We start from the raw sequence: 14,116 nt of genomic DNA on the forward strand, positions 1-14,116 counted from the left end.
CATATGATTTTATTTGTGTATGGGGGAAATATTATTTTTATGGCTGGTGAATGGATTTTTGTACTGTAGTTCAGATGGAGATATTTTGGATATATTTTCCAGAAATGTTGTATTTATGGAAGAGAGAGTTATTGTGATGTTTTTATGTGATACGTATATTACAGCCAGAGACCCTGGTTGTGGCTGTTCTGGTTCCTGTGTCTATAAGCCTCTCTCTTTTCTGGGATGTGGTATCGGTGCTTTGAGTCTAGGGCAGGGAATGTTCTGGAAGAAAGGAAAATCTGACCTTTTCTGTGCGCCTTAAACAATTCTTGTAACTTTCTTTGAAAAGCATTTTAATGACGTTGAAGAAAGGCTTCTGATAATTCATTCTCTTTATTTTTATCCCAGGAAATAAAATGTTACTTGGTTGAGGCAAGTGTTAGTTTTGTTTTTGTTTTTGTTTTTGTTTTGAAATTTAGAAAGGAGTCTGTGACTTACTGTTTCTGGTTTTGAAGTCAGAGCAAACACCACCTTCACTGGGGTAGATCACTTTGAAAGTTAATGGTTTGATTGTCAACTTCTTTTGCTGGGCCCCCTCTGCACATCACAGACAGAGGGATGAACTCTGTTTGTCTCAGACTGTTTATGACATGCCACCTGATGGTATGGTATCAGACTCAACCATCAGCGGGGGGGGGGGGGGGGGGGAAGGAGCCAAAAGGCATGAGAAGATCAGACCCCTTATGACCCCACTGCTGTCTCCTGGGACTGCATTTCTGAGTTCTCCTTTGTCTGCAGGCTTTAAGCCCTGTTTAACATGGCTCTCAACAGCTCTGAAACAAGCCTGATTCTCACAGACATGAAGCCTGTTCACAGAAGTGCAGCCCTGGTGTGAAAGTCATGGAGGAGGGAGGGACTAGTGCTTTGTTGTTAAACTCTGCCCCTCAACCATGGTGTGGGAGAAGGGAATGCAGTGACTTTCTGGTGGACAGAGGCAGAGAGAAGCCAAATGGAAGGATTTGCTTGTCCACATTGAAGGCTAGTTTCTACAGATTGTGGCCTTGTGCCGAGTAACCCCCAAACTCAGAACGAATGTCTTGGTTCCCTTTTCACTGGATGGTTGTGGTAAATATCACAGTAGGTATAACACTGGCTGCCATTTCTCTCTGGGATTAGCTACCTTCTGGGGCTCTGGATTCCTGCTGTTGCTTTTGCTGCTAAAGAATACAAAGACTGGTTGAATTAGATCCTCACCAGGGTGGGCTGGTGATCCACAATCACACCTCCCCCACGACCACAGGGAGAATAATGACTGGTTCTGAGAGTGCATCCACATCTCCGTGGGGTGAGGGAGGCTTTGCTAAATTGATGTCTGGGAACTGTGGATTTAAATAAGATGCCGACACAATAATAAAAGCCAGTGTCTGTGACTGCCTGGAGTCATTTCCAGTCAGGAACTGTTAACAGTGAATCTGAGGCGGAAATAGAAGGATTGTGCAGGCAGGGCTCTGTTGTTTTTCATTACATGCTGAAGCAAAAGAAGAAGAAGAAGAAGAAGACGAAGAACAACAACAACAACAACAACAACAACAACAGAGGCTATTTATTTATAATTTACAATCTACCTGAAAGCACGGCATCTTGCCAAAGTTCAACTCCACAGTCTCACCTCCAAGCCCTCTTTCAGTCTAAAGTTAATGTATGTAGTTGGGCACACACCTGGTGATTGGGACTAGATCTTCCCTCAGGCTCCACCCTCCCTTACAGAGAAAAGAGAACTCGCCACCTATGACCTGAAAGTCAGTTCCTTCAGGCTCAAAGAGAGAGCAACACTTGGGTCTTAGCTGTGTCCAGATGCCTAAGTAGAACAGACTGCATGGCTGAAATGTCCAGTAAGTCACTTCAGTCTTATACAAATCCTCAGGGAGAGAGGGGAGGAAAAGAGAGAGTGGGTTTCTGTGTTTGGCATGAGAGAAGGGGATACTGCAGAGCAGTTTACAAAGGGGATCGGGGCAGCTCTAGAGAGGGGTCAGGTACCCTAGTCCCCTGCCTCAACCTCCCATCCCCAAGTTCAGTGTCATGGTATCTGCTCTGGAGCACTGAGTGGGCACTCACTAGGCAGTGCAAGGATTTTAATCTCTCCATCTTCTCAGTGCACCTGTTGCCACGATTCCCCAAATAGGCTACACTCTTTCACTCTGGCCATCATGACTTGCCTACTCATGTGATTAGCAAAAAAAAAAAAAAGGGACCTGAATGTCAAAGTTCTTTACCCAGGCCACCTGAGATTAGGGGCCCCTGCATCCTCCCCCACCATCCTCTTCTCTGCTATCATTGATTTTCCATACCCATTACCTTCCCGAAGAGATTATATCAAGTGGCCTCAGTCAAGATTTTATCCAGATGTTGTGTCTTGGTTCCCACAGCAGGAAACCAGCACTCGGTTCATAATCTACCAGCTCTGGCCACCGCAACTGTGAGAGCAGGGCTGTGCTCTATGTCATGCTCTTATGGAAGGACAGCTTCTCTACAGCAAAGCATCTGGCCCCTTCTTTTTCTCTACTTGTTTCTTCTCCTGTCCATGTTTCCTGAATGCTGAGTAATGACAGATTCAGAAAACAAATCTTTTCACATGCTTCCAGAACCCCAGCTCCTTGATTGCCCTGCCTGGGACACTCCCTAGAGAGGAAAATGAAACAGAGAATCAGCCCTAGAGGAATCTTTTCACTGAGCTGGGCTTTAAGTGATTCTAGCATTAACCATAGAAGCACTTCTGGGCTTGGAGTGGAAGGCACAAAGTGTTTCTCTTGGAGCAGGGACACCTTGCTCCAAGTCCCCTCCAGAAATGTCAGGCTTGTGCAGTGGAGTGTGACCCTGGGTGATGTTCAAGTACTCTCTGCAGTTGGACCTGAGCAGCACATGGCTTCTCACCAGCTGCTCTGGGCCCCACACTCCTCATTGTGCTGGGGATGGGGGTACTGGAACAAATGTTAGGATATTGTCCCTGCCTTCTCACGCTTCCACTCCCCCTGGGAAACAATCATGTAAAACAAAAGTAAGTATTGCAAGACAGCATGTGATCAATTGTCTTGGAGGGCGTTTCAAAATTTAGTGTTATGGGTCAGGCATGGGAGGGTGAGGAGGAATAGAGGAGAAAAGAGGAGCTTCTGGAGACCTGAGAGGTGGCTAGGAAGAGGGGAGGGAATTCAGGATGAGGGAGGTGGGGGTGCCATCGCTCAGAGAGTGGCCGTCCTGTCCCCATCACCGTTATTTGGGGTGGTGTCCAGAGTTAAAGGCTGGTGCCGCTCCCCAGGAAGTAGGAGATCTGATTTTGCCATTAGCAGGGCCACTCAGCTGTTGTTCAGGACAGAGGTTGGCAAAAGTTCTGAAAAGGGCCAGATAGTAAATATTATAGGCTTTGTAGGCCAAGAAGCAAATGGAAACTACTACTGTATGCACTCACATTACCATTTAAAATGTAGTTATTTAAATATGTCAAAACCAGCCTCAGCTCAAGAGCTACAGATTTCTCTCATACCAGTTTATCTGTCATACAGAGGATGCCTCTGGGCATCCAGTCATGCCTGTGACACCTGACCTGGCTCCCTGATTTGATTTTTACCCCATTGAATTTGTATTTCTTGCAACTAATGACCCCCGGCTCTCATGCTAGGATTTCCTAGACCAGGGAAGGCCTTATTAAGAAGATGTTACTCATTTCTCCCTCCTCATGAAAATTAGATTGTGCTAGTGGCTGTGGGACAGGCTGCTCTGTTTCAAGGGAGAAGAAGAAAGTGCCAAATTGGAATTTCTGCCTAGGACTCTGGACAGTGGGTTTCCACCAAGCTGTAGGTGGAAATAGGCCCAGACTGCCAGAGGATGGGCCTCTTTCTCCTTCTGGTCTTTAGTCTTTTCCCTGACATGACATCACACAGGAAGTCATAAGGATGCACTTCCCCACCCCCCACCCCCACTTCACCTGGCTTTCCTCTGGCTATAGAGATGGGCCCTGGGCTTGTGTGTCTTTTGCGTGCACACGGTGTGCATATGGTGTGCACATGTATAGGAGTGTGCGTGGCAGGGTAGGTGTGGCCCAGCCTGGAGTGAATTAACTCCAGAACTCAGGCCTCCAGACAAAACCAGAGGATTGTTACCTGCCCTTTTAATTGACATTTATTGTCTGACGTCAAACTTTGCACCATGCAATGTTTCTGCTGGAAGGAGCCTTGCAAGTAATCTGGTCTGTCCTTCTCATTTTACAAATGAGCAAACTGAGACCCACAGAGAAGAGGTGATTTGCCCAATCACAACCATAGCTAAAGGGAAGTAGGACTGAAACTGTTTTCCTTGACTCCTAGGCTGGATTTCTCCATGTGTACCACTGTGCTTCCTCTGCATGAAATTCTCAAGCTGTTCCCAATCCCTCCTCCCCAGGCACATCCTTGCCACATCAGTTTATCTCTACCCAGTCTGCCTGTTAGGGCTGCCTCCTGGGTATCCAGTCATGCTTGTGACACCCTGATTTGTTTCCTGTGATTTGGTTTTGCTCAACTAAACTTGCGTTTATTGCAAAGGTCAAGCCTGTATGGGCAATGAAGGTATAGCACTATAATGAACAGGCTCCTACAGACATGCATCCCACTGTCAAGGGGCGGGGCGGGAGGGGGGTGGGAATCTGAAACATTTATTATCCAGTGTCCTTGATACTATCTATCATTCCTTCATTCATTCATTCAACAAATATTATTCAAGTAATATATACTTTGAGGCAGCACTGTGCTAGGCTCTGGGGATGACTGGCAAGGGATCTTCTCTGATTCGTTTTTCCTGTCCAGTGTGGAGAGTCAAGTAAGCAAATGAATATTTTGCTAAGTCATTTTTAAATTGAGGGCCATGGGGGAAATGAGCAGTGTTGTGACTGGGAGAGAGATGTATGTTTCAAGAAGGGCGACATGTAAGGGAAACATGAGAAGGCATGAAATGGGGTTAAGAGAGGGATGTGGGGACTATGGGGGCACCAGGATAGAGTGTACGTTTTTCTGCAGAAGCACAGGAGTGGAGGTCTCAGGCAGAGCTGGGATACCAGGGAAAGCGAAGGCCCACCAGACAGCTCCAGGCAGGATTGTCAATCCCAGCATCACCCACAACCCTTCACCACTGAAGAGCAGGAACGTGGCCCTGTCGTTGCAGGCAGCACACCCAAAAGAGATTCAGCAGGACCATCCCACCAAGGGAAACACAACACGAATTTCTGCTGGAAGACCAGAGGTGGGCTTAAATATGAACTTTAAAAATTCGTGAGGAGGGGCAGGCTAAGGCCCTCAGACACTCCCTTATTGGTTGGGCAACTAATAGGAGACCCCAGCATATTTTTGAGTTTGCACTAAAAAGCAGGTGTGAGCAATCTGAGGCTGTGGACTGAGGCCCGCCCCATGTGAGAGGTGGGGAGCAGGGGGGCAAGAAGAACTAGAGACCCACAGTTCCTCCTAACTGTTCAAAGACCAGGAATGGTAACTGAAAAACCTAAGAGGGAATGTGGTAGGGTCAAGGAGAGAGCATGGTGGGAAAGCCAGACTTCTTTGTGTGATTGCCTAAACATTCAGAAGGATTCCCCACTTGTACCTGGTTGGTGAACTTGGCTTGGATGCCCATGAGCATGCTCCTCTGTGGTTCTTTCAGGACTGAAGGGCTCTGAAAGACAGTGGGATTTCCCCTTTCAGCCAGCCCACACTACCCCCTCCTTCCGGTAGGCATTGGGCCTCTTTTCTGTGTGTGTGAGAACCCTCTTCTGGGAGAAGTGGAGAGGTAGGGATGGTGTAGGAACTGGAGACAAGTGCTGTCCATCAAGGTGGCTTGCTCAGTGTCTCTCTCTTCTAACCGTGTTCTCCATACCTTTTCTCACACATGCTCTCTGTGCCCAGGAGAAGTCACTTCTGCCTCCCACAGGTGTCTTGCATCTGCTGGCACAAGCCTTCAGTCCTGGCTTCTGTGGTGGAGACAGAAATGAAACCGATTCTGCCCTCAGGAAACTCAGAGGCTCACGTGGGCAGGCCACACCTGCCTGTACATAAGGAGATATCTGCAAAAATAGTAATGAAAAAAGCCCCTAAAAATAAAACCAAACAACCAGCTAAAAATGTCCCTGAGAAATACAATTGCATTGAAAGGTTTGGGGGATTGATGTAAGTCCAGGGGAGTTGAGTCAGGATTCCTAGAAGTGATCTTCAGAAGCAGTGTGAAGGGGAGGACATAGACTTAGTGCTTGTTAGTATAAGTCATCCCTGTCCTCCTGCCCATGAACCCTCCTGCCAATTCCCACAGCCCTGTCATGTCACATGTAACTCTGTCTCTAGTGCCCAGTCTTCTCTGTCAGGTTGCGAGACATCTTGTGCCGGGCCATGGCTCTCAGCTCCTTGCACACGGCCTTTGCATACATCAAGCCAGATGCTCCAATATAGTGAGAGATCAGTAATAATCTGCTAAATGTTTGTTTTCACATAGAAAGAATGAGGTTTACCTTTTTTGTTTTGTTTTCAGTTTTATAGTGATTGGTCTTCTGAGACATCGGAAGACTACTTCTTTGGTTTCATTTTTGGTGATGGGTAAATTGTGTTCCAGTGAAAGAACTGCTCTTTTGGAACTTTTGAGTATTTATAACGTGATACCATTGCAATGTAATATTTATTATAATTTTCCAGATTACTGCAATAATAAAATTTCCGATTTACATGGCAGCTTTGCTCCAAGGAGTGCAAACATCTGTCCCCTTGGCATGGATTATGAACAAGTGAGATCACTAAAACCTGAATGGGTATGTCTCAGTAATCCATGCCAGTCATAGCACAACATGCTTGCTTTCTTCTCCAGCTGATTAAATTTTCTATTACTGCAATAATCTGCATCTTTTAAATGGGAATCACTTGGGAAATGGAAGCAAGCAATTCCACACACAGTCCCTTTTGCTTAGTTGGCCAGGCAAGTACAGTTGACCCTCAGCAACAGGGGCTTGAATTGTGTGGGTCGATTTATACGTGGATTTTTCCTGATCAATACAGTGCAGTAATGTAAACACATTCTCTCCTCCTTACAATTTTCTTAATAACATTTTATTTTCTCTAGCTGACTTTATTTTAAGAATACAACATATAATACACAGAACATACAACATACAAAATATGTGTTAATTGACTGTTATCAGCAAGACTTCTGGTCAATAGTAGGCTACCATTAGTTAAGTTTTGGGGGAGGCAAAAGTTATATGCAGATTTTCAACTGCGTGGGAGGTTTGTCCCTTAACCTCCTTTTTGTCCAAGGGTCAACTATATTTCTCACAGAATATCTAGGTTGAACAATCCACTCTTGTTTATGCTTATGCTCCTCGACTGTACATTCTCTGTAGTGTACACATTATTATATTATTGTTATATATATATATGTGTGTGTGTGTGTGTGTGTGTGTGTGTGTGTATGTATGTATTTTTTGCTCTTGTTTGGTTTTACTAAAGCCCCTACAAATCCCATATCATTTGGAAACCAGTTTTATTTATTTATTTATTTATTCATTCATTCATTCATTCATTCATTTATTTATTTATTTTTAAGTACGCTTCATGCCTAGCATGGAGCCCAGTGCAGGACTTGAACTCATGACCCTGAGATCAACACCCGACCTGAGATTAAGAGTCAGACACTCAAATGATGGAGCCACCCAGGTGCCCCTGTATACCAGTTTTAAAATGGTGTCTGGATGGCCATAGTAGCCTCCCCATGGCCTTTTAAAAATTTTTTTTCATGTCTGCCTCCAGTCCACCTACATATGACTTCCAAATTAATCTTTCCAGAGGACATCCCATATGATCAGGTCATCTGAGGACTGCTAAACAGAATAATTCCAGTCCCTTTAGCCTGACTTGGAAGTCCTCCATAATATGATGCTAGATCTTTCTTTCCAGCCGTTTCTTTCTCTACATCATGTACCTCCAAAGACCCACACTTTATAACCAAACTGGAGAAAGTTATGCCCCCAGCAGTATGCTTTCCTATCAGTCATCCTCTTGGTTGGAATGCCTGACTCTTATTTTTATTTGTTGAAATTCTACTCCTACTTCAATGCACAGCTCAAATACCTCCTTCTTAAAGAAGCCACACTCAGTCCCTTCAGCCCAAAGTCATCTCCCTTCTTTGGTGTTCCTATCTTAAATATATTTACCCCCACCATGGCAGCTGTTTACCTATCTCTCTCCCAGGCTCAAACATTCCTTCAGAGCAGGAATTGGCCGCCACCTTCTGATTCATCTCAGTGCCTAGAACTAGCTTGGAATACAGGGAGCACTCAATAAGATAGCTTTCTGGACTGAATTGACTCCTCTTTTGACTTCTTGTTTGTACCCTAGAATTATGTCCCAGGCCTCCTAAGACACTACACATATAAATAAGCTACATTGTGATGTCCATATGTAATATGTTGATGAGGCACCTGTTATGAGTAGGGAGCTTTGTTAAGCCCTTGGCAAGCTGTTTTGCAATGTAGTAAAAGACAGTCACTCTGGGCCTCCCACACTAAGTTTTGCAGAGCAGTCACTGATACACTTTTTGGCATCTAGGAAGCTGTGGGAGAATGGCCTGTATTTGCAGTTGTCATTGCTCTGCTTTCACTCACCATGTGTGTAACGTAGGTGGACAAGAGCATTCAGTGTGAGCTGGAGCTCCTAGAATTAGAAAGATGGAGCCGTCTCCAGACAAGGATCCAGGGGAGTGTTTCGGAGCCAGGGAAGAGCCACAGGGTGGCGATGGAAGAGAAGGTGGCTGAGGGACAGACATGGAAAACCAGAGAAGTTGTCACTGTGGGTAAAAAGTGTTGGTGAGGATAGAGTGAATATACATCAGCTCTGCCAAGGACAACCAATGTATACCTGTTGTTGATTAATGAAATCTTATTAATTATTTCCAACACTCCATTCTCCCTTATTCCCAAAAGGTCCCAGTTTGGAAGATGAATTGAATGATCACCCAAGTGGAGGTAGGATTTGGGAGGAGAGGTGATGGTCTTTCTTTCTATCATTCTCCGCTGCCATTTTCATGGGTAGCCCTGGATTGCCATCTTGGTTGGCTGCCATACCAGTAGCAATGTTGCCTACAAGGCCAAGTGCAATTGGGCCACCACACATTTTCTGAGCTGTGCTGTGTTAGCTGCTGGAATTTAAGTATATGTAAGACATTAAGGTGCTCTGTGTGATATCTAACCCCAGTCCAATGCAATGTAGTTGTCAATCCCTGGCATAACACTGGGTAAAATCATTAGAAGTCTTAAGCACTGAAAATAATATGATGCTGTCTCATATGTAATCCAAATAAAAACAATATTAACCTAAACATAAATTTAAGAAAGTCCCAGAAGTTCTAATATTTTTCTTGATGCTTTTACCGAAATATCAAGTGTTATTTAAAAAATTTTGGGTGCCCTCAGCTCAGGTTAACTCTTCTAATTGGAAAATCTGGCACTGACCCAATCCCCTCCCAGCCCAGAGGAGATCCCCATGGCTCACTTGGCCACATCACTGGACCCAATTATGGGGATAAGCAGTTCTGTCTGGGTGGCTTTTCCAAGTGGGAAATGGATTCCAGATGTTGACAGCTGGAGGCCACCAAACCAGACCTGAATCTGAATGGAAAATGGAATTTCCCAGAGCCACACAGAGGCCTTTGTTCTGCAGCTTTGAAGGGGTTGCTCTGATGCCATCCCCAGCAAGGCATGGTTTCTTAGGTCTTTTCTGGGAAAACTCCAAGAGGGCAAAGCTGAGGATTACATCTCTGCTGTGAATTACTGATTACTCCTTTCTGATGTTGGGTGTAAACCACTCTCATGCTGTGGCAGCAGAGGGGATTTATTGTGTGAACACCATATCTTAGAGACTAACCTGGAAAAAGGAACAATGATAGGATCATGATGAAAAGTATACATTGATGACACAATTGAATTGTTTGATAAAGAATATGTGAATAAAGTCTGACCATGAAATCATTAGAGATTTTTTTTAAGCAAATGTATATGTACAGACCTTTTGACACACAAATAAATAAGTGTTCAAAGGGGCATCCTGGAGAAGGCTATGTGGGTAACTAGAAAATACTGCCATTGCTCAAAACATTTTGAAATCCATCTTTGGAAACACATTCAGACTGAGTTCTTTGAGTTGATAGATATCCTCTTATCAAATGGAAAATTCCCACTGAACTTTAAGTGGCTGGCAGTCACTCACACTTAGCATGAACTAGTTAAGTCAAATGCAATGTAACTATAATCTTACAGTCTAAGAAAGGGAGTGGGGGAAGGCAGAAATTGGCAGTGGAATGCTGGGTAGCAGAATGGGTTAAAGAATTGTGGGAATAGAGAATATTTAAGGCCTTTAGAGAATAGCTGGGGAGAGTTGTGCCCCAGGAGGTTGAAGACAGAGGGCTAGGATGTAGGGGCCTCCAGTGAAAGGGGGTCAGAAAGGCATAAAGAGGAACCTCAGGGCTAGTGGATGAGAAGGCACCAAGTTAGTCAAGCATTTGGTTAAGTGAGAGGTTTGGAGGTAGGAAGACCTGAGTTGGAATCCTAGTTTTGTCATTTATCAGGCAATGTTACCAAATGTAAGTGATACTTTTCTAAAGGGCTTGTTGTTTTTTCCAATTATAAATTAGGAATAATAATATGGCCTTTTTCCAGAGTTGTCATAGACAAATGCCATAAACAACATAGATGTTTGTTAGGCAGTAAGCCCTCAGCACGGGTCAGCTTTTGTTGTTATTATCATGTAAAATTCCAGGAGGGAGCTTAGAATAAGCTCTGCCCATCCAAGGGGGAGCTACATCAAATTCATTTCAGCAATTAATTAAGCATTAAAATCTCCTGTGCCTGGCTAGATCTCTAAGATGTAAAAAGATGAATAAGGGGAAATTATTTGCCTATGATCTACAAAGCAGCCCAAACAAAAACAGATATAGGAATCAGGTGTTTGGGATGGATGTGAAGGATGGCAGGGATGTATGCTGGTCAGGGAAATGTCAGGGGATCCAGGAGGAAGCCTCCCTTTGAGCAGAGGCCATGGGTGGACTGCCCGTGCTGCAGAGTGGGAATAAGGCTGTCCTGGTGCAGCGCATATGAAGTCCTAAAAAATCCCCTAAATGACTCTCACCTTATCTCAGTTTTGTATCCATCACAGGTCTGAGGAACTGGGCTCTTACTTGACCATCACAGGGCACTAAACGTTATTTTTCAATATTATAGTTTATAGTGATAAAGAAAAAATTTTGATCTACCAGTTCACAAAAACTTCATGTGAACTGATGAGCTACACAGGATGAAATAAACACATTTCTTTCAATGTTTGATTTGTCCAAACTCAGAAACGAAACCTCTCTCAGCCTTTTGTCTCAGACAAGTGGCTATTTGGTTGGATACTGGAAACAGTGTGAACATTTGGATGTAGCTTTGTTGCAGGTGCAATTTAATGTATGGATTCCAACAATGCAAAGCCTGAAGTATGTAACCTCCCCCTCTGTATCCATCCTAGACATTAATGAGACTGAAGATCATGTGGATGATCATTCATTCATTCACTCATGCCTACATGCATTATAGTGTAAAAGACCAACTGGTCTGGAAATAGACTGCTGGGGTTTGCATTGTCGCTCTAGCTTATTTTCTATGAAAACCTCTTTGTGTCTGTCATGTAGGGATAGCAGTGCCTTCCTCATATGGTGACTGAGAAATGAATGAACAGCGCATGGCAGGTACTCACTCCATTGCCTGTCATGTAGTAAATTGTGAATAATATTATGCATCACTATCATTCAGCATCTTCTATGTATCAGGGACTGTGCTTAGTGCTGAGAATAAAGTAGAGCCCTTGACCAAGAGACATAGAGTTAATTTTCACATCCTTTTTGTATTTCTCCAGGGTTTATAGGCAGCCCCCTTCTGGAAGCGGTTTCTAAGCATCTTTTCTTTTCTTAGTTCTTTTGACAGATTAGTCATGCCACTTCTTCAGGAAGGCTTTCTCTGGCCTCCAGCCCCTCCAGTCCCAGCTACCTGTCTTTTACCTAATTTATTTGTAGCATTTGCTATTTTCTGAATTTATAATACCTGTCGACTTGCTCATTGCCTCTTTCTCCTACTGGAATGTAAGCTCTGTGAGAACCAGGACCTTGTCTGGCTCATTCACCTTCTGTATCCCAGGCACACAGCGGTGTTTAATAAATATTTCCTGGCTGACTGACTACTGAATGAAAGCCAGCAGAAGGTCTTGGGCAATGCAGTTTTGACAGGAAAACTGGATTTTAAAAAAGTTCCTTGAGGACAGAGGCCATGTTTTCTTCTGTTGTCTTCCTCAGCCCTGACAGAGTTCTGGGCACATGGTGGAACATAATAAATACTTGTTGGTTGATTGGTCGAATCAATAGCAACCAGAGAGGAAGCATACCTGGACGAGGTAAAGGGTGCAATAAGATTATTGGTCTTGAAGACTAAAAAAGCATTGGGAATTATTTCTCGTGTAAGGGGAAGTCTTATTATTGGGGTGTGGTATGGACAAGTGGATGTATAGTAATTTTTATTGCTCATAAATTTAAAAATATGGTACATGAGCTTATACAAGGAAGCTGGAAGTTTCACAATTTTCCATTGCTTTGTAATAGAAGTGACTTCCATCTACACTGGCATCCACCTCTAGGGTCTACGTGACATTTACAAATCATTTATCAGCATTGAACTCCCAAGAGCTTGCTCTGCCATTTGCTAAGATGCTGGCTGACACCTCTGACAGGAGAAACTGGGATGTGTTTTGACAACCAAGTGGTTTCCTTAGCAAGCTGCTGGTGTTCTCAGGCAGCTCTTCAGAGAAAGCTCTGGCTTTCAGATCAAGACTATAACTCTCAAGGGCTTCCCTTCTCAGAAGCATGCACTGACTTCATTCTAAGACTGCTGTATGAATTTGTCTCTAGGCTCTGTGAAGCTGGCTTATCAGCTGAGCAAAGCTGGTCTCAGGCCTCATCACCTTCTTTTTGATTAGGAAAAACCAGTGAAATCATAGCAAAAACACCCAGAGACCCCAGAAAATATTTTCTGAGTCCATTCTAAGAACTGGGAAGTGAGCTACCATGGTTGGGGGTAGTATAGTGAAGACACCAAGAGTCATATTGGGTTGTTAACCCTTACACAGATAAGATTTAAGAACCCAAGGTAGTAAGTGCTACTCTTACTGCTAGCTACTACTTCCTGTGCACCTACTGTGTACCATGCTTCATGGGAGACATTTTATGTGCATTATCCCCAATCATAGGAAAAGCTTCCCAGGTTGTAGAGCCAACAAAATTTAGAGAAATCACACAGCTAATAAGTGGCACAGCTGGATTTGAACCCATGCTCTCTGCCTCCAGACTGTGTGTCTGTTTCCACCCAGACAGCTGTTAAGGACTGACAATGAAGGAGCAAAGGTCCATGTTGGTGATGGTAGACATAGAGCAATGAAGATCCACCTTCAGGCAAGCAAAGGATTTGAAAAGTTGGAAAGGAAAGGCCAGGTCAGGGAAGAATAGAGCTCAGGAGCAGAATGGGAAATCATGACAGCAAAAGCTTGGAGGTAACTATGTGGGAAATGCACTGGGAAGAGAGTAAGAGTTCGTTTTGCTTGAGTGGAAGGTGTATGAGTATTTGAGAAGGTTCATGGGAAATGCAGGAGCCAAATTTGGGAAAACAAGTTGAGACAGGCTGTGGTGGGTTTTGAACAACTAACTAGGTAGTTTGGGACTCATTCTATACTGCAGGTGAGGGCCACTGTGGAGGTTTTGAAGAGGAAGAATTAACCTGATGCAAGAGGTATTTTAAGAAGACAGATGCAGATGGCATGTAGGAGATCTAGGGCAGGGAAGCCAGCAGTGAGATTCAGCCATGGCAGAGGTGTGAGACTGTTCCCAGGTCCCTACTGGCTGTTCAGTCTGAGAACCATTTCCGTCCTCTCTGCTTATCTCCATTTCAACAGAGCTGCCCATGTCCTCCCAAAATAACCAACACAGTTCTGCCCTTCCTACATGCTCTGCCTAGCTTCTGCCAGGGCTGGGTCTGACTCCCTCAGGCCAGGGGGCCACCACTATG

General features: G+C 44.3%; 1 protein-coding gene across 14 annotated transcripts in view; it reads left to right on the forward strand.

The window, feature by feature from the left end:
• Positions 1-14,116, forward strand: part of KCNA5 (potassium voltage-gated channel subfamily A member 5) — a 62,598-nt gene that overhangs the window by 2,479 nt on the left and 46,003 nt on the right. For 9 of the 14 annotated variants that reach the window (XM_042945581.1, XM_042945582.1, XM_042945583.1 and 6 more), the window contains exon 2: positions 5,028-5,250. In XM_042945581.1, the coding sequence (XP_042801515.1) occupies positions 5,028-5,250 (223 nt within the window). Of the gene's footprint in view, positions 1-5,027; positions 5,251-8,959; positions 9,002-14,116 lie in introns of all 14 variants that reach the window. The other 5 variants (XM_042945587.1, XM_042945588.1, XM_042945586.1 and 2 more) reach the window with 1 other exon arrangement.

Source organism: Panthera leo, chromosome B4, assembly GCF_018350215.1.
Source record: "Panthera leo isolate Ple1 chromosome B4, P.leo_Ple1_pat1.1, whole genome shotgun sequence".
NCBI lineage: Eukaryota > Metazoa > Chordata > Mammalia > Carnivora > Felidae > Panthera > Panthera leo.